The 21,998-nt window shown below is 42.0% G+C and overlaps 1 protein-coding gene across 2 annotated transcripts in view; it reads right to left on the minus strand.

The window, feature by feature from the left end:
* Positions 1 to 21,998, minus strand: part of tenm1 (teneurin transmembrane protein 1) — a 213,779-nt gene that overhangs the window by 137,030 nt on the left and 54,751 nt on the right. For both annotated transcript variants that reach the window (XM_074648019.1, XM_074648020.1), the window contains 2 exons: positions 13,273 to 13,516; positions 4,488 to 4,726 (listed from right to left, as the gene is read on the minus strand). In XM_074648019.1, coding sequence (XP_074504120.1) covers positions 4,488 to 4,726; positions 13,273 to 13,516 — 483 coding nt within the window. The remainder of the gene's footprint in view (positions 1 to 4,487; positions 4,727 to 13,272; positions 13,517 to 21,998) is intronic.

Here is a 21,998-nt window from a genome sequence, read left to right on the forward strand (position 1 = left end):
AACTCATCCTAGTACCATTTTGCATCTTAACAATACAATAGTTGTATGCTTTTGGCCCACCATTAAGTTCCAGTTTTGGCCCTCCGAGGGAAAACATTTGGGCACCCCTGATTAAGACCTAGAAGTGTTCAAGATGTGCTGGAAGGACCTCATTGTTACACTATACCGGTCACACTGCGCCTCCAGCTTAGCATGTTGGGATCAGTGACTAGCTCCGTTACATGCTGAGCCACGGAAGACCGCAGCAAGAAGTGTAAAAGTTTGGCTGAGCGTCATGAGAAGAGATGAAGATTCAGCCAAATGTAGCAGCTGTGGTAAGATGATTTTCACCAAGGAAGAGAAGCCTCTCCGGCATTCTGAAATGTTGGACTCCACAGCTTGGCACGACTGTAAAGGAACATGTCATATTCTTTTCAATGTTGTAAACGTCTTAATTCAGTTAGAAGTATCTGCAGTATCACACTGACAGACAATACACACTAAAGTTACATACTTACAAGTTGCGGCTAATGATGCAAATACTTTCATGTGACTATTTTTATTACACGGCATCGTTGAATACTGGATTCTGATTGGTCAATCACGGCATTCTACAGTCTGTTATTTCTTTATGGCAGACCACTGCTATGTAGAAGAGACCATTGCTATGGGAGCAGTAGGGATCTCGGTCTCTGGAGGACCATTTTTGTTGATTTATTGATTTTTTAAGTTAGTAACCGTGTAATAAGCGGGATAATGTACAGCAAGCGGGTCATTGTTGTGAAATAAACCCCTTCAGGTCGATGCAACCCCTTGCAAAACCCCCCTGTCGGGGTGTATTTCACAACAATGACCGGCTCGCTGTACATTATCCCTTACTTATTATCTATTAATCCAGCTATAATTTCCTTAATTATTCCATTAATCATTTGGTCTATATATAATAAAATAGTAAAAAACATAAAATAAAATGCCCAAGATGACTCTAAATTGCCCTTAGGTGTGAATGTGAGTGTGAATGGTTGTCTGTCTCTATGTGTCAGCCCTGTGATAGTCTGGCGACCTGTCCATGGTGTGCTCCCCCTTCGCCAAATGTCAGCTGGGATCAGCTCCAGCCCCCCGCGACCCTGAATAGGATCAGCTGTTACAGATGATGGATGGATGGATGGATGGAAAATGCCCAATATAATGCGATCACATTGCTTTTTTGTCTGACCTACACTCCAAAACCTAAAGTAGCAAATCATCATAATTAAGGTTGGGAACAATTAGGGCTGCAACGAACGATCATTTTCATTGTTGATTAATCTGTTGATTATTTTCTCTATTAGTTGTTTGGTTTATAAAATGTCAGAAAATGGTGAAAAATGTCGATCCGTGTTTCCCAAAGCCCAAAATGACGTCCTCAAACGTCTTGTTTTGTCCAGAACTCAGAGATATTCAGTTTACTGTCATAGAGGAGTAAAGAAACCACAAAATATTCACATTTAAGAAGCTGGTATCAGAGAATTTTTTTTTCTTAAAAAATTACTCAAACCGATAAATCGATTATCTAAATAGTTGGCGATTAATCTTATAGTTGATAGCTAATTGATTCATCGTTGAAAGCTCTAGAAACAAAGGAATATTTGTTATTTGTGCTTGAAAAATAAAATCCTCCGTTGACTGTCTAATCAAGTAAATGACCATATGGTTTCAGCTCTACTTGCATGAGGTGGGTCTTATACAAGAAAAATTATATAAACATGAATAATAAAATAAAATAAGAAATCTATTGTAACTGAGAAACATGTTCAGTATGAAAATAATATTAAATATGTACAATATAACAACTGCCTGGCTAAGTACAGTAGAATACCCTGCAGGAGCTGATTATATTTGGAATAAAGGATAGCTCATTATCATATTTTTAACACTGTTTAAATATGATAATGAATTCTGTTTCGTATTATAATGTCTATGATAATAAGAATTAATATTCAATAAGAGCCTGATTTAATGAGAGACAGACTCCAAATCAATAAATATCAGCAATTATTTGATGAAGATGAAAAAGCACAAAAGTACTGCTGGAGAGGTTTTTTTCCCCCCTGTCCGTTAATTAATTCGTTAAAATGACTGAATCATTATGTAATGAGGGGACCTAATCATCCGGTGGCCTGTGTCTCAACCTCTCCCCCAGACAAAGACATTAAGTCCACGACCACTTTAATCTCGCCATTTGAATATCTTTGATTTACAGGCTAACATATCATCTGCGCTTACATGCCATACGTCTTGGCGCGGTTGCCATGGCGATGTCAACACGGAGATCGATCATTGCCAAGCAGGAGTGGAGCATGACACCAATTAAAAGGTGATGTCGTCTCCAAGTCATCACTCACACTCCTCACTAATGCACTAATTACCGGGGCCGGGACATTAATGGAATAGCATGGTTCAGCCTGGGGATTAATCTGCATGGATTCGCCAGCGTGCGCGTGTGATGTCTGTCTGTGGTGTGTGTGTATGTGTGTGTGTGTGATTAATGCGAACCCCCGCTTGCTCCGCCGTGACCTTGAGCACCGCCATAGGAGGGAAATGAACCGGCTGGGTGGAGGGTTGGGATATCTGCTCTTGGGGCGGTGGAGGGAAGACGATGTGCTGAGGTGGAGGGCCGGGCCAAGGTTGAGCATGAGCGGGGAATTGGTGCAATCGGAGGGGATCAATGAATAAATTTGGCACTTGACTTTGACAGACTCTGCTGATGATCTTCCAGACGGCAGAAACTTTCTCGATTGTAAAGATCCAAATGAATTACTAAATTAGCATCGCTACTACAAAACTGGAGTTAATCTGCGTTCATGAGCAGTTAGAGTCATAGGCGCAGGTTGAACTTTAAGGTTGGGGGTTCACAAAAAGAAAACCAAGAGGAAATGTAATTTGTACAATGCAGTGAGGTCAAATGTATTGGGATGCATGTAGCCTACATTATTTACACTCTCCAAACAGAATGCCACACAAGCAAGCGTCAGTGACAAAATCAGTTTGATTGCATTGTTTTCTATTGGGATGTCCTAACTGGCTGCGAGCGACGCAGCGCTGCATAGCACGCCGTTTTGAGCTGTCAGACGCCCTGTTTCTATTTATTCCGGTCACTCACTTTGAAAGCGTCGCAGCGGACGAGGAACGGTTAAGTCATGAAGTTGAAATAAGGAGTTAACTATACGATACCTCCTCATTTACTCACTACAAAAACCGAAATAAGGTGGCAGCAGGCTGAAGGGAGATCAGCAGGAGGACGCCTGAAAGTTTAGGCTACAGTATTTTATGTAATTTTCAGTAAATATCGCAGTATATTTCTGTTTAAAAAGCACAAACATCGGAAGATAGCAAGTACGGCTCACCCATCTTTTAAGTGGTTACGTCTCTAGTCTGATCTTGACCGCACAACTGATAAGTATGCTGTTTGTTTACGTGGCGTAACAGAAGTGCATATTTAATGTTGTGTGGACAGAGAGTGTCTGATGTTATTAGGCTATAAGTAAATAAAAATACCATAAATCTATCTTCTTATCTTGTTGGTTTCTTATTCTGTCAATATGAAGACAGAACAAGGTCGATATTATTCATCATTATAATAAATTATTAGTTATGCATTATTATAAATAATGGGAGGTTCAGTGAGCCCCATGAACCAACGCAAACTGCACCTGTGGTTATAGTCAGTGGTGGAGGAAGTATTGAGATCTTTTACTCAAGTAAAAGAAGCAATGCTGCTACTAATGTGATTCAAAAAAAGGGAGTGGGGTTAAGGTATAAGACCTCACCTTGAAACAAATTAGATAAAGTTAACTATTAAATAAACAAATAAAAATATACTTTAAAAAAAGCCCAGACAAAAAGGTCATAAGCTAAGACAAACCTGGAGAGACTAATTTAACACATATAACAAGGCTGAAAAAGGTAGAAAAGTAATACAGTGTGTGTTTGTGTATCTGTGGGTGTGTGAGCGAGACAGAAAAACAATGAATGAGTTAGTACCTACTCAATGTGTGTATTCATCATGGAATAATTACCAGTTTTGTGCGCTTTAGTCCAGGACAGCTAATTTACAATTTAGACTATATCCTACAGGGTCACATTTGGGATTCATAACCTGCTGTTTCTAAAGCCAACTCCTTCAAAGTAAGAGTGGAACATTTGCAGGAGTCCTGCTTTGATCCCTATCGATCTTCTCTTCTCTTATATGTTTTTGTTCCTGTATTCTTTTACCCTTTGAAGCCTGCAACATTTTGTGTGGGTAAAAATCACTGTTAGAGTTTGTTTCTGTATTTTTTTATTGATTCTTTTTTAAAATTAATTAGGCAGTGTCTTGACAAGCCTCCCAATTCCCTGGCCCCTCGAGCGATCTGTTTTTGAAAATGTAGATTTTTTTATAAAATAAAATCAGAGCAAAGGAAAGTCAATCTTCTTGTGCAGGTACGCATGACAACAAACCCGCATGCTCGATGTGCGCTGTCACTCACCGATGACGTATGTGAGCAGCAGGGCCAGGGTGAGGGTGAGGAGCGACGCCGACAGGGCTGTGCACTTCCAGTTGCAGCAGCGATGAGGCTTGTTGAAGGTAAACAGTGGTCTGGTCACGCTGCTGCGGGGGAGAGGCCGGGGCGGAGGGGAGTACACGGTCCCGGAGGTCAGGGGGTAACCCTGCCCCGCCCCTGACAGAAGAGCCGACGAACCAGAGCCCTGCTTGAACAGGAAGTGTCTGTGGGAGAAACACAAGGAAGAAATTTCAGTCTAATCCGCAAATGACCCCTTAGTTACTGTTGCTATGCCTGTAAATCATATCAGAAATACTTTATTGATCCCGGGGGGGAAATTGGGTTATGTTACAGTTGTTCCATTTACAACACAAATAGGCCTATATATAAACATAGAGAAGTTGTAAGAAAAATATAAATGAGTATGTATAAAAGACAACAATAAAAATGTAAAAATAATAGGATTGCCCCCTTTTAGTTATTATTAGTCAACTAATCGGTCGATTTGGTCTCAGTAAACTAAGATTTCTTTAGTCGATTAGTAATTTTTTTTATACTTTTTTCATGATGAGTGACTTATTTACAAGAAACTTATGAGCACATCTCTGGTAAACACAAGATTTAAAGTGGTGCTTTTATGTGATTCTTTGTGGAGAAACTCAGTTTTACAGATCTGTCGATTAAATCAATTACATATACAGTATATATAAATATATATATATAACAATAATGTAAATAATATTAAAGCTTCAGTAGGCAGAACGTTTTGGCATCGTTGATCATTGATCAAAAATTCCATAATAACCTTTCAGCATTTTGTAATTCAAGTGCTCTGATGAGAAAACTAGACTCCTGCATGAGCGTTCCTATTGGCTGTGCTGCGGCTGGTGGGCGGTGCTTGGTATTCCCTCAACTGATCTCAACATGGCTGCCGAGTAACAAACATTCTCATTTTACAGCTAAACAGTACACTACAAGATGTTTCTGAAAACATTTGAGGTGAGAAATAGGCATTACAGTAACAGAATATTGATTCACATTTGATCAGCGTTGCCTAGTTTGACCGTTTGATTGTAGTTTGCGAGTGATTGACAGCTGCTCAGAGACGGCAGCTGGACGGCAGACTCCAGCTCGGCTCTGACTGGTTGTGTTGGTTGTGTTGTGCCATTAGGACACAGAGGCACATGATTTTTTTTCAGATTACCTGTCTCATGCACTACTGTCAGGACATAGTGACCGCTTTATAAAAATAACTTTTTTAAATCATATTTGCTCCATTTCTACCCACTGCTGCTTTGATGCCAAAAAAGTGATTGAAATACAGGAATAGCATAAATAACACTACTACTTGAGTATTGAGTATTGAGTATTGAGTATTGAGTATTGCACAGTTGAATTATTGCACAAGTTATTGTACAGTTAAGTCAGTATTGCCCAGTTTAGACATGAATAAATAAATGATGGGGTTATAGCTGCTGACAGGGGTGAAATAAGTCCAAGGGCCAGTCTATTGACTCAGAGTGTCTGACACTCAGAGGGAGGGAGGAGTGGAAAAGTTTGATGGCCACAGGCAGGAGTGACTTCCTGTGGCGCTCTGCGGTGACTGTGGAATGAGTCTTCCACTGAATGTGCTCCTGTGCTAGACCGGCGTGTCATGCAGTGGGTGGGAGACATTGTCCAAGATGACGTGTAACATGGCCCATTTGCAGCTTCCAATGTTTATGTGGCAGACTTTTGAAATAATGGGTTCTTGATTTCAGACACTGGCAGACAAAAGCATCTCATTTATAGCCAGCAACCGTTGAAATGACACGGTCGGCTTTTATCGGCTGCAGCTAGCTAGCTAATTAAGCCAACGCTAGCTCCAGGAGTTGGTTCAAAACACAGTTTCTGGCTGACTGCTTACAGCTGACTCATTTTGAAAGGAGAAGCTTGTAACAAGGGTCCAAAGTTGCATGTGCCAGATGAAAAGTCAGCATCCTCGCCAGTTGATGAGCCATGTAGAAGACATGGAGATAAAGAAGAAAGCATTTTTCTTGTATTGACAGTGTTGAGCTTTGTCCTGACAGTAGCCAATTATACATACTAGTGCAGTGCCCGCTCGGAGCGCATGCTGATTGCTTGGCCCCCACAACTTCTGCTTACAGCATTTTCATGAAACGCAGTGCTTCTGCTCTTCGAATGTGAATTTTCTAGATGAACAGTTCTCGAGATATGCGAAAGACAGTTATACATAAATACACAGACAGACAGAGAATAGTTCCTTTGTAGTTAGATGATGCTGTTTCAGATCCACTTATTGGCCAAATGGTACCGAACTTGCCGTGGTCACTCAGACATCATATCTACACAAGTCCACCAATAGTGGTCACAAAAGCATAAAGCGTTCAGGAGATATGACATTTTTTGTAATATAAGCCCTGCCCACAGCACTTGAGCTAACTTTCAGGGCCAGCTATAGCAAAACTGTATGGAACATCAACAATGAAAATATCCAACTATTTCCGGCTTAATCCAGAGATGTTCTGTACCAAATTTGGTGACGATCACGCAACATTTGTAAGAGGAGTAGCAAAACAATCAGATTTGGACAAAATGCCAAATGGGGGAAAAATCAAGCTACAGTTGGGCCAACTGGGCGTGGCTTATAAAGATAGATTCATCTGGACCCCCAAAATCCAGGGAAAAATAATTTTGTTTCTAAGATAATAATGATTGAAACGCAAATTTGTTTTAACGCCATTAATTTCTTTAACACGTTAACGCAATCGATCTTTTGGAAGTTTGTAGCAGGCTCAGTTTTAGAGCTGGAGTGAAGATACTGGTATCATATGAAACCTAAAGAAATCCATTGGTACCAACCATGTCATACTGGCTTGGCCCTGAAGGAGGCTAAATAACACACGAGAATTAGGCTAAATTTTGGTGAGGAAAAACTGTTATGGCCATTTTCAAAGGGCTCCCTTAACCTCTGACCTCAAGATATGTGAATGAAAATGGGTTCTATGGGTACCCACGCTCCCCCCTTTACAGGGTATGACAATCATACTTGCCAACCCTCCCAAATTTCCCGGGAGACACTACACCAAATGTGTTTTCCCTGCGGAAGAGAACTGTCCTGTGCACATCACTTTGGCATGTGGAGAAATCCACAGCTTACGGTTGCTAAGCTATGAATGGACAATCACTATTTGGGGTAGAGGTTGAGTGAAAGAACAATTAATTGCTGTCCTAATCTTATGAGGAGGGAGCCACTCTGCATTGTGTGTCCAACAAACCACCTGCCACCTCTGGGACCATTGTTTTTGTCTTTTTAAGTAGATTACAGCATGAATTTGGAAACAATATCTAGGACAGTGGTTCAATCCTTCACAAATTAGCTTAGCACAGCACGGACATCATCTTTTCTTAGGTATCTAGAATCTTATTCTGATTCTATTTATAATTATCGGCACTCAGTGGAATTCAGCCTCACTCTGAAAGTACGCCTGACTGAAACTCATTTAACGGGCCCCCAAGGTGGCAGATTTTTAAAGGAGACCCCTCTCCTGCCATTTTCTAAATGACGCATACAGGCTGGCTCTGCATTCAAAAGTGACACACAGGACAGACTGTTCTACTTTGCCGCCGCATGACGGTACAGGCCCCTCAAAGCTCACCTGTTGAAAAAGCTCTCAGTACTGTCTGTAATCCAGTTAAGCCCTTCATATCCCGCATGTTTGGATGCATTTGTGTGTGCTTTTAATTTAAGTGGTCTCTTAAACTTGCAAGTAATGCATCATTAAAGATTAATCCAGAAAGCTAAAATCAAGGAAGAAAAGTAGCCTTAGAAAATCCCCAAGCGCTGCGACGCCACTCGCAATTTATATTATGTTCCACCATAAATTCTTCTCCACAATATATGTGACAAATGTAAAACACGGACATTATTCACAGTAAGCGCGCTGTAACCAGGTGAACAATAGAAAACAATCTTCCCACAAACGGCTATGTAATAGCACGCTATGGATAATGTTTAAGCCGCAGAATATGAAATGATAAGCTCTCATCCAGTCCCTCATTAGAGAGGAAGCCCAAATTTGTGCCTCTCTGGTGCAACATCATGAGCAGCTATGCAGAGCGGCGCTGATATGAAAGGGAATGAAAAAGCCCTGGCAGCCAAGGATCAATGACTTACCTATTCCTTTTTTGACTCATCAAAGCGGCTACTTAAAGTTATACGGCCGTATTAGTTAAACGAGGATGAGGTTCATTTTCATTACGAGAAAGAGCGCGTTAGATGGCGGATGATGATAGGAAAGTAAGCTGAGGGGCAATTAATCTAGGTAGCATTTCATCTATATTGTGTTTGGATAATGGAGGGCGAGGGTTGGAGGGCGTCAGATGAGGAAGCAGAAATATTGGGGTTAGGAAATTACGCAATTTGGAAAAGGGGATCTGGGCAGGCAATTATAAGCAGCTCCAGCTCGTTCTGGCCATATTGACTTCCATCAAAAAATGAACAAAGACTGCTAGTGTGGGGAAACAAAGAATAGGCTATATTGGAGAAAACATCAGGAGTAAAAAAGCAGGTATGATTCATTGTTTGTTTTTTTCTCTGCAGTGTATTTTCCATAACAAAACATGTCCTGGAGCACCTGGAATTCTCAGACAAGCAATGATTGCCCCAGGTTACTGTGAGCTCCCCGAGGGTTAATACCGGCTGCGAGCGGTGCGATATGCCAGAGTGTTATTCTATCCTTGCAGCGAAGGGTGTGAGGTCACAGGCTGCTGGTATGAGCGCGGTCTCTGAAGGGCCCTCAGAGGACAGGCCATTAAAGTGGGGCCAGACAGCAGACTGACATGCAGCGTCGCTGGACACCAGACTGCATCCGCCCCGTACATCGTCCATTTGCCCTCACGCACGGCGAAAACACATCCATCTTCTCGTGTCACTTAGTCTCATATTCAGCCCTTGAAGACGGATTTGACTTAAAAACAAGAGCAAAATTCTGACGGTGGGGTGAGAGTTTCAAGAATGTTTTAGAGACGAGCGTTGGTATCGTGATGCATGACAAAATAAACCAGGTCATTGCACTTGTGCCATGCAAATTACAAGAAAATTATTGAAATATTTGCATAGGAAACGGGTGAACTGATCTCAAGGTGAGGCGAGACAAGGTTATTTCTATAGGACTTTTCGAACATAGAGGCACTTTAAGCCAAAACATAAATTAGAGCAATATTTTAAAACACGAAAAGAAGGACAAGGGGGACAGTTTCAGTACATTAAAAACATCTCCACACATTAACAGATTTTTTTTAATTAAAATCTTTTGTTTTTAGGACTTAATAAAGGACTTAATTTGGTGTAAGATGGATATTTTCATTTCCTTATTAACTTAAAGAGGACCTATTATGCTTTTTTCCCTTTCCTTTAGTGTGTTATATAGTTTTTTTGTGCATGTAAAAGGTCTACAATCCACAACACTGCTCCCGAACTGCCTGAAACGCCTTGCTTGAAGTCCCGCCTTTTCTTCCATGATGTGGTGATGTCACCAAGTAACACATTTGCACGATAACTGTCTAGCGGCTACTTTGGCACGCCCTCCAACAAAGCTAGTGAGAGCGGAGCTGGAGAGGAGTCCAAAGAGTTTGGTCAGGTTGACCAATCACAACTAAGTGGGCCAGATGACCAATCAGAGCAGACTGGGCTTTTCAGGAGGGCAGTGCAGGAGCTCAAACAGAGCGTTTCAGACAGAGGGTGAAAAGAGGTGCTGCAGCACAGATGGTATGAGAAAAATAAAGTGCTTTTTGAACATTAAAGCATGTAAACATGTTCTGGTAGAGATCCAAAATACAAGTATGAACCTGAAAATAAACATAATAGTTCCTCTTTAAATTCTCTCTTTTTTCATTTTGCCAGCCGTCTTTAGTCTCTCTGTTTCTGTTTCTCTCTGTTTTCTGTCTGTCTATAACGTGGCCCTATGGCTGTGTTTAACATGACATCCAGATGACACCCATCCTTCACTGTCTGCCCCCCCTCCTTTCTCCATCCAACCATCCAGCACCTGCTGAAAGCTGCGAGACAGATGGGGGACACAGGAGGCTGCACATGGAGCAACCACACACCTAAGGGTCAACAGTAGTTCAACTCTGAAAGGCCAGAAATAAATTTAGGACACACACACACACACATATAGAGAAAGGTAGCTCGGCTCAGAGATGCCCGCACAAGACGAGCAAAAATATGTCAAATACGGGTGAGCATTTTCACATTTTTGAGGCCAGTACACAGGTCGGGTCCAGTGCGGTGCTTTTATTGCTCTGCTGAGGGTGGATCAGAGCAAAAAGGGGATCAGAATCCAGCTGAAGAAATCGCATTTGTCAACGCGTGTGGAACTCTATTCTTCTTGTGAGGTGCTTTTAAAAAAAGGCTTCACTGTTCTTCCTGGCTGCCTGCCTTTGATCTCCTCAGACAATATCCAGGGGCGATGCCCAGGAAGCTCTGAATTCATATCAGAGGGCAGATTTCCCCCGAGACAGGAAGAAAATGAGAGTTCCCTCTCTCCAGGAGGTTGGAGTCTGCGGCCCAGGGGCTGTCTCTACCTGGATATGTGCGAATGACTGTGCGTGTGTGTGTGTGTGGGTGGAGGCAAGTGTGCACTGCGCACAGGTACATGTATAAACCGTACGTGTGTGTATAAAAAGTTGGTTTCGCTGTGTAGCTGCACAGGCACAGTGTGTGATTTGAGTACTCTCACTTCTTGAAGGAGAGGAAGGAGTCAATCTATTACAGTCCCAACATTTGTTATGCCTCTTAACACACCCAGTGTGAGACCCCGTCAGATATATTGAACATCCATATCTGCATCCTTCCACTTACACAAGCCGGCCTCTCCAGAAACATAACGGATATGCGGCTGAAAAGGAAATCCATGCGCACTTCAAACAATCTTAATCTCGGCTGACGCAACGTCAATACGTTTCAATACAGATTCGTCAAACGCGCTTCGAGGAAAATGGAAGTGCACTCGACAACAAGAGATATTATACACTTTTTTTATTTTTTTTTAAGGTCACAGCGTCACTTGTAATTCTGCCGGCGTGAGCTCCCATGTCAAGTTTGTAAATACTTGATAAATCTTTAATCTCACGCCTGAGATTGAGCCGATAGCGGCTGCGTCGGGGTGAGAGAGAAAAATATGAAATCATTAGATTAGTAGTGTATCTGAGAATGTGACAGAGGAGAGAGAGGAGGGCGCTTGAATATTAAATCCAGCCCAAAACAGTTAAACAGTGAAGACATTCTTTTTTGTCTTTCCCCACTGCCAAAAGCTAGAAAGAAAAGAGCTAATAACATCTGAATTATGTTATGAAGGGACACTATTCTATTGACTATGCATATGATTACATTTTACGGTTCAGAACTAATAGCGCACTATCAAATGAAACTTATTTGACTATAAAGTCCCAAATGCAAAAAATGTATTACGGCAAAAAGCCGCCATCCAATATACTGAGTCACTGCGGAAATTGTGTTTTATAATCACATCTCTCTTTGGGAGAGACTTCTTTATGTTCGGGGAATATCGTTTGAAACGATTTGAAACACGCACAAAAAAATTATTTACGGTGGATTTTCATTTAAAGCAAACAGACACAGATAAGCACTGTAATTACAATGCACTTCTGACAAGTCTTTTACATTGATAGTCATGTCTGGCCAATGATTAATTTAAATTGTCACTGAATCTAATTTTATTCTTCCCTTCCTTTAAATGAGGTAAGATCTAATTATGGCCTAATGCATAACTTATTAAACCCTCTTCCTCTGGCGTGGCAGCCTGCCAATCTCATCCTCACTCATAATACCAGAATTCAGCCGCCGCCGCAGCCGCCGCAGCCGCCGCACCGAGCTCTCATTAAACATGCAAACATATTCTTTTGCACCTTGCTGCTTCTTCTTCCAAAAGCCGCCTCGCAAATGAGGATCTCCTAAATAATTCTCTGATCAATTATTACTTATGCAGGGAGCAAATGCTTAATTCCGTTTGATGGGACGAAATTCCAGCGGCTCCTCTCCGAGCATTTGGGGGGGGGGGAAATGTTCTCGGGTATTACAATTGGAAGTGAAATCACTATGTGTTCCTGAAAAGAGGATTCATATAGTAGATACTGACTTACACTTTTATTTTAGGCAGTAGAGACTCAGATACGGGTCCCCTGGTAACTCTGTCGGCAGTGGGTGGTAGGAAAATGATAGGAATCCGAAAAAACCTGCGGAGATTCGCTGTGACTTTGATGGTGTGCAAAAGTCCTGTAATAATACCCGGGAGGCCTGCGTGGTGCTCCACTTACTGCTCTCTACACGTGCAAAACATGTCCTTTCCTAACTAATCCTTTAGTCCAACATTCATTCTTAATCATTCCACTCTGATTTCTCTAAGAAATTCGTGAAAGTGTGCCAACTCCTGACGAAATAACTTCCTTTAATCTAATGAGCCTCATTTGTGAGATTAAAGAAATGTCTTTAATCAAGTGACATTATGTTGAAGTAGGGCGGTTTGCCTTGAAGATGTTTTCATTTGATGGGTTTTCGTCGCAAAAATGACACCTCCACCACCACCACCGTTTTTGGACTGAAAGCCTTTTGGAACGAAGCCCTCTATTTGTTCCGAATTCTTTAAATCATCTCAACTCTTTTTGTTTTTGTTTGTTTGAATTAAATAAATAAAAAAATGGAGGGAAAAAAAATACCCTTTAAGGGCCATTTGTTGCATTCTCTTACCTGGTCTCTAGGGGAATGTTGCTGTTGAGCACCCAGCTGTTGTGAAGCTGTGCCTGGTCTGTGCTCGAGCTTGTGTCTGCCCCCTGGCTGCCCTGGCTGGCCTGGCACCGCGTCGGCATGGTCTTCCTCTGCAGGCTCACTTGAGTGTAGGGCGCCGGGCGGGCGCACGTGCAGGCGTGGGGCGGCGGGGGAGGCGGGGGCAGCGGGCGAAATGTGAACTGGCCACCTGGACTGTTGGGCAGCTCTGTGAGGAGAGACAGACAGAGAGGAGAAGAGAGAGGAGGGAGGAAGGGAGGGACAGGGGAGAAATAAACATAGCTTTATTAGGAGCGCAGTACCATAAATTACAAATAAAAGTGGCGTGTTAGTTGACAGTTTATTGTTATTACACTGATTGAGGGACATAAATCAGCTTGAAAACTGTGCCTGTCCGGTGCCTTCCCCTTCCTACCTGCTTTGATACACTTCCAGCCGCCCTATAAATAGGTTCTTGGCTGGCTGCAACATTGAGCAGTCTTTAAAGAGCTAACAGCTCCGGCTTAATCTGCAGCCGCCAGCCCAAACTACCCATGTGATGTTTATTATGAGATCTGTAGCTCGACGGAATGAGCTAGCCAGCTGTAACTCCCTCACACTGGTAACCTCGGGGTCTAGCTAGAGCTCTCTCAATCCATCATTTATCATTCCCTTTCCCTATAACTCTCCCTCGCCCCTTCTCCTCCTCCTCCTCCTCTTCCTCCTCCTCCTCGTCCTCCTCCTCCCTGCTGCTTCCCCTCTCTCTTTCTTCTGAAAGCGAGCGCGGACTAATTACAGTTTTGCCAACTGAAATGTGCGCACATATGTTCGTTTAATGTGTGAAATGCGCGTCTATGTGAGATGCAGATGCTTTGCGTTTATTTTCCATGTGTCGGTATGGATTCACGAGCGCGCATCAAGCATCCTGGGACATTAGTTATCAGTGTTTAGGGGGACAGCTCCTGCCATATGGTTGCAGCACGGTTCCACGAGCACGGCAAATCCCCCGCTCGTCCCAAAAGGCCGACGCTGTCCAGCTGCATTGACAGTGAATGTAACGTTAGCCTCCAACCCGTCGTGAGGGAGAAGCGAATAGAGAATTTGGTAGACACACAGTGCTGGCCGACAACTCTATTTGCTGCCAAAATGTCAGCAATAATTTAGCATCTAGAAATGTAAACCCACCTGGGAGATTCCCACAGTCGTCCCAATTCAAGTGTAAGTCTTACAAACAGAACACATTTTGTGATTCTTGTAATGAAAACTGAGAAAAGAAAATAATTAAATAATCTAGGGCTGTCAACATAAACGCAAATTTGTTTTAACGCCACTAATTTCTTTGTATTATTTTGCTTTTTAGGTTGTAGCGGGCTCAGTTTTAAAGCTTGTGTAAAGATACTGGGAAGGAGGTTAAATAACGCTCCAAACTTGCGCTAAATTTTGGCAAGGAAAAACTGTCATGCCATTTTTAAAGGGTTCCCTTGACCTCCGACCTCAAGATATGTGACTGAAAATGGATTCTATGGGTACCCACAATCTCCCCTTTACAGACATGCCCACTTTGTGATAATCACATGCAGTTTGGGGCAAGTCATAGTCAAGTCAGCACACTGACACACTGACAGCTGTTGTTGCCTGTTGGGCTGCAGTTTGCCATGTTATGATTTGAGCATATTTTTTATGCTAAATGCAGTACCTGTGAGGGTTTCTGGACAATATTTGTCATTGTTTTGTTTTGTTAATTGATTTCCAATAATAAATATATACATATATTTGCATAAAGCAAGCATATTTGCCGACTCCCATGTTGAAAAAGAGTATTAAATACTTGACAAATCTCCCTTTAAGGTACATTTTGAACAGATAAATAATGTGATTAATTTGCGATTAACCATGGACTATGGACAATCATGCAATTAATTATGATTAAATATTTTAATTGATTGACAGCCTTAAAATAATGTTGTTTTAGTTCTTCTTTAGTTCTCTGTACAGTGATACACACCTGCACGTTTCTGCACTACTACTACAGCTACCATTATGTCTGAAATTGAGGCAACATCTTTCCCAAATATTGCAGGGAAAACAGTTATGGAACGTGTTATCATGAACATTCCCATAATACTAAATCTGTGCACATGCAGTGACATTTTAAGCCAAAAATCATATTGTTCTAATCTCTTCCCACTAAATTATTGTCGCCTTTCGCACAGACATGTGAGTAAGCCAATGCACTGTGTCACATCCGCCAATGTTCATTGACACGCCACACAGCGCATCAGGTTTTACGACTCACGAGTTGTTGGAAATTCACATTTACAAGATGTATATTGTAGGAATGCTACGACAGGACGGGAACAGTTCTGCGAATAGGCCTATAAACATTTCCACAGTAATATTTCCATGACGCCATCTGTCCGGTTGAAATGGCGTTTTGAACAAAGTAGCAGTTATGACGTCTCCTCTGCTTGCGTCTGTGTGTATATATCTGCATGTTTGACAGCAGCACTTCGACAATTGCTGCGTAAACTCTGTCAAAGTGCTTTTTTGAGCAAACGACAAGTTTTTCATCTTCCAAAAACACATTGCCGGTTATTGATCTTCCAATGTGGCTGAATTGTCTTTGTCACATCTCCAAAGTAATGCAATAAAATATTTGTCTCCGTTCTCTGCATGCTGACACAATGGAATTATCTCTTCCTCACTGGTGACGAGCCATTACTCACATACACATATTTAGTTCATGATTTCACATGCAACATGCAGGGGGTTGTAACAAAATGTTGGTGTTTATTGCTCCGGGCCATCTGCGATGATGCACATTTCGCACTCACACATACGATTTGATATTTTTAGCATGTTTAACATGTTTCTGTTGAATAACAACAGCGGGATATTGTAGTTTGTGAATGTTCTAACTCAGTGGATGTGTCATATTTACACACTGAAATACACACAACTCAGTATGAGCTTTAATAACTGCTTTTCTCCTGAGAAATCTATAATATTGCATTGTACTATACAGAAACACAACCAGCTTGTCACCGCATTACATCAAACGATTCCAACAGCTAATCAGAGTGAAACTGACTCCATATGAGACCTGGTAAAATGTATTTGTGTCATCACCTGGAGGTGCTGTTTAGTCTAAACTAATGGAGGTGGAAAATGGGAAGTTATTTTTGTCTGAACCACCACTGAGTATTAAAAATGACATGCTTAGGGAAAACTGACAGCGTTTTTAGAGCACTGCTGCATCGTGTGTGTCATTGTAATGCACCAGGAGCTTTAAAAGTGGTGTTTCAGTTTTTAGCAGTCTATCTGATTCATCAGTAACTGGGAGTCCTTTGAGTCCAGCCAGAAATCCCTTGCTTAAAGTTTTTTTTTGGAGATACTGCAGGTGGATGTTTTTTAGCATTTGTTACCAAAAAAACAACATGTACTTTTTCATCTTTTCTTCCCCACACATGCAGTGCATTCCCATGGCTGGGCACTCGAGTTGGAAACTTGCACTCATGTTGCGCTTGAGGCATTAAATCAACTTTAGACTTGTCTTGAACATAACTTTGTTGACCTCAGCCTTGACTCTGTTATTCAGAAATTGTAAAGCCACTGTGAACATTTCTGCCACTGCAACGCTGACAAATTTTCAAACACATCACGGTGTGTGCCTGTCAGCCTCAGGTGTGTCACTGAATCAAAACACATCAACAGCATTGCCAACTCTTTTTAATACAAATGCTAATGCTTGCTCTAAATGCCGCTGGCACTGGTGGAGGACGCACTCACTACGTAAACGTATATATATATATACCACAGCGTGAAAATACTTCTTTAAAGGGATAGTTTGGGTGTTGTGAAGTGGGGCTGTATGAGGTACTTATCTATATTCAGTGTATTACCTACAGTAGTTGATGGTCAGCAGGACCCCAGTTTGAAGAAGCAGACAGGAGTTACCGTATGGAAGCAAAGCAATGTACAGCTGTGGACGGGGCCGTCAGCAAAACGTATTTTAGCCACCTAAAAGAAATGCCCACCTAAAAAATCAATATCAATTTAAGTGTACACTATGTTTAGAATATTTTCACCGCTTTATCTTGCCATCAGACCGCCTTTTCCAACGGGGATCTGAAGTCGACTTATCCATCTACGCTCTCGCCAAAGCCACCAGACTCCATTGAAAAAACTGTAATTTTTACCTCACAGAACACGGGGGGTTGCTGGTCTACCGCTGCCTCAATTGGTTAATTTGTATGTGCTGTTGTCTGACTTTGGTGAATCCGAACTAACCAAAGTGACACAATAATACAAACAAACTAACCCATCGAGGCAGCATTAGACCAGCAACTCCAGTGTTCTGCAAAGTAAAATTACTGTTTTTTTTCAATGGAGTCTGATTGCTTTGGCAAGAGCATAGATAACAGCTTCAGTTCCCCGTTGGAACTATTACTGTATAGCTGTCTGACAGCAAGGTAAAGTGGAGAAAATATTCTAAATATAGTGTACACTATGTACAAAATAAATACCTATTTTTTTAGGTGAGCCTTTTTTTAGGTGGCTAAAATACGTTTTGCTGCCGGCCCCGTCCACAGCAGTACGTTGCTTTCCTTCCGTGCGGTAACTCCTGTCTGCTTCTCCAAACTGGGGGGCATGCCGACCGTCATCTACTGTAGGTAATACACTGAATATAGATAAATACCTCATAAAACCCCACCTCAAAACTCCCTTTAAGTTCATATAGGTGAAGCTCAGAAAATGTTGGATCCTGCACTTCCCATATTGCGCTCAGTCTTTTGACATCTTTTGTCAGACTTCCTCTGCCTGGTAAATATCCGCGTCTTAAAAACTCCATGTACCATTTTGTAATGGAGGCTCTGAGCCAAAGCCAAGATAACCCTGATGACATCATTAGGGTTATTTGCTCATACTTTATATAGCTCCTTTAGAGCCACGCAAGACATTATACAACTGTTTTCACAGCAACATGTTCAAAAATGTATGTATCTATCTATCAATATATGTAGGATGCAATTAATCTGCTGAGACATTTCTAGAAATAGCTATGTTTGAGTCTGACTCACAAACATCTCTGTGCATTCCAAATAGTCTCACAATGGGAAGGAGTTGAGGAAAATGAGAAATGCTTTTCCAAATGGCTCGAGATTGTTTTGAAACCAAAATAATAATTATTTCTGCCTTCTTCGGTCTCAAATGACTTCTAGTTCATTATACATTTAGACTTTTTAGAAAAACCTGAGTTCTAAGAGCTGTGGGGATACAGTCGCCGCAACTTCACTTTGCTGTGTTTGTGTCGGCTGGCAAGGGAAAAGGGGGAAAGAGTGTAAAGTGGACAGGGGGGTAGGAGAAGGGACGAGGACAGAGGGCCAGGGGAGAATGTAATCTTGGTGAGTACGGTGACACAGGGGCCCGGGCTGCCAGATGGTGCTTTAGAAGGCTTAGCTAAGGCAGCTTTGGGCCGCCGGTCCCAAAGATCCACAAACTGACTCAATTCCTCTCTTCTCACACAAACGCACAAATGGCAGAGAAACACTTGCTCACTCCCTCTTCCTCCCTCTTCCTCCCTCTTCCTCCCTCTTCCTCCCTCGCTCCTCCACGCGAAGTCACATCAAACACGCAAGCTGTGATATTGTGTTAAATAGTAGATGTAACCTAAATAGGCCTGGCAATGTAGGGCAGGGGCCGTGAAATATTTGGCGGGCTAGCCAGGAGTTCAACAACATCAAATCAACTCTGTTGGGAGTAGATAGAGGCCAGAGGAGGGGCCATTACGGTTTTAGATGACAGTCGTGACAGTGTGGAACATCCTCTGCCCATAGGGTTCCTCTGGGACTTGGTCCTCCAGAAAAGACGCGTTTTGAAAGTCGCTTATGAGATATTTTCCTGGAATCACCAGCTTTTAGTTACATAAGCAAGCTATGAGGGAAAGCGTTTTATAGCCAGCGGAAAGGAGATCTGGGGGGATTTACTGGGAAACGTAACAGGTAACAGGTAACAGGTATTTGGGCCAGGTATTAAAAATGCATTACTGTAGGTGAGATGGACCTAAAATAGCTCAGATATTAAGTATTTATGACTATTTAGGCATTTAAAGCCAAGTCATACTAATGCAATGAGAGGAGAGCATAGTAAAACATGACTCACACACACACACACACACACACACACACACACACACACACACACACACAGAGTAATGGTCGTGTGTGTAACGAGTGAGCTGTCGTGATGGTGCATTTCTCTTAAGAAGGGGTATTAACAAGCAGGTATAAAGCGGTTTGAATGAAAAATGAGTCACATGAGCAAAATAATCGTGTTCATGAACGCTCGTCATGCTCGTCATTAAAATGTTCTACTTTCAGTCTGGATGTGCCTGCCAGATGTTCAGCACTACCTGCGCATGCTGTTCTTCTAATTGGGCAGAGAAATTCAAGAAGCTACGATGAGAAATACAATTTTAGTAATCATGGACAATGAGGGACTGTGTGGAAATGATTAGAGGGGAAGGAGGCCAGAAAAAATGGGAAGGTGATGTAGTTATCGGGGTTGCCAGAAAAGTTGTTGTCAAGCCATGTGTCTTTTTTTTTTTTTTTTGGAGAGGAGAAGCGGCTTGTCACTAAAATGAGAGTAGCTGGTCCACTTTAGTGGTCAGCACCACCGTAAGTGAGCAAGCCTGAGCCAAAGTTGTTGCTAACTTCAGGGCTTCATTTTAATCAGCAGGTGAGAAGCAAGACAGTGGAACTTGGCTTGGGTCTTGAGGAGTTGTAGCATTTATTCACCAACAGCCTGAGCTGTACACACACTGCACTGCTACGTTTACAGCTATAACGTTACTGCTGACTCGCTGCCAAACACATACAGGCACTCTCTACCTCTCTTTCTCGACTGCACACTGAAGCACAAGCACACAATCTTCGCACTTATTGGTTATTCCGTAAATGAGTTTGGTGTTCACTACTTGTATACCATATTTTACTTTTAAAAATATCTTAAAAATCTATAATACCCCGATGTTTAAGCCTGGCGCGGAGTCAACTTAAGCCCGGCAGGCCACAGAACTTGCAATACTGGCGGAAACCCTATTTTTTCTTTTCGCTGAATGGAGGGTAATCTATAGGGCTCGGTATCGGTACTCAATACCTTTAAGGTATTGACCGAAAAAAAAACAGTACCGAGTAGTATCGAAACTTCTCCAGTCAAATGATACCTGCAATCGAGCCTTTTTGTGCCCAGATCTAGAAAAAAAAAGACTATTTTGCAGTTTTGCTCTCAGTCAAACACCGCAAGAGTACTTTTATTTAATGCTATGTGTGATTGGCCCACTACCGCAACAGCTACAACCCATACAGCCGGAATTGGCTGCCTGCACATGGCTCTGAACACGGAGATGTCTGAGCTGGCGGCTAGCAGCTAACGGTGCAAACAGCACTAAATACGGCAACAGCGCTGACAGAGCTAACAGTTTTAACCCGTGGAGGAACTGAAGGGCGGCCTTGCGCTTCCGCGGCAACACGGTCGCACCACCGCAGGTCGGGGTACAACGTTATCAGCGGTAACCGCGGTATGAGCGCTGTGCAGTGCAGCTGCGGTTAGCTAGCCAGTGGGGCGCACACACAGCTTCCATTCACATGATAGGCATCGAATTAAGTACTCTATTTGGTATCAGTATTACTTTAAGGGTACTGGTTTTGGCATCGTAATTTTTTTTAAACGATACCCAGTCTTGGTAGCCTGACTTTTTTGGGAGACCTTTTCATTTTGAGAAAAAATCTAATAGTTACATAAAAGACTGCTTTTGTGTGCTACTGGTAATAAAGGTGTTCTTTGGCCACATGCAGAGGACAACAATCCAGTCTCTGGCCTTTATTTTTCTCATCAAAATCAGCAGCATGTTCCTCTGTTCACTCATTTAGTAATTTTAATTAAAAAAAGAAATTAGCAGCAAGAGTGGTTGTATTTTCACCAATTTGTTATAATTGCCATAAATTGTATATTGTTTTAAGTTTAGGTGCAGTGTTTTCTACGTCAAAGGGGAGGGTGCAATGGAAATATTAATAATGCTGCAAAGGGCCTTGCTTTTTTATTAAATAAATGATAGGATCTAGATCCCCGGCCCATACCAATATTTTTTGTACAGTCCCTAAAGTGTGGAAGCTGCAACAACAGGATGTATAGCTTCTTTAATAAGAAGAGACCATTACGTTTGGTGTGTAGCAGACCATAAAAACATGAGCCACAATAATATTAAAGCCTAATATTTAACCAGGTTTCCTCCTCTTGTTCTCCACTCTCTGTTTGCTAACGCCCCCTTTCCCCCTCTCTTCATTATTGTGCCCAGCGCTCCAGTGCAGAGTTAATTTCTTATTACAGGAAAGCCGTATAAAATCCATAGAGCCTGACCTCAACAATATCAAACCTGCCTGTCTAACAGAGGAATGTGATCGTTTCAGAGAGCATTTAACACTATTGTTGGACCAGGCCCAGCAAAAACCACATCATCCACCCCACTCTAAAAATAAAAGCTTAATAATTTCCCCCAGGATAGCTTTTCATCCATCTCGCTTCTTAATTGACTTGCATTAAATTGCCACAAAGTTTATTCCACTGCTGTGCTCCGATGAAATAAATAATTAACCCCATAAAAAGGTCAGACAACTGAAATTAGAACTGGTTTTTGTTCTTCTTTTTTTTGC

Source organism: Sebastes fasciatus, chromosome 10, assembly GCF_043250625.1.
Source record: "Sebastes fasciatus isolate fSebFas1 chromosome 10, fSebFas1.pri, whole genome shotgun sequence".
Lineage (NCBI taxonomy): Eukaryota > Metazoa > Chordata > Actinopteri > Perciformes > Sebastidae > Sebastes > Sebastes fasciatus.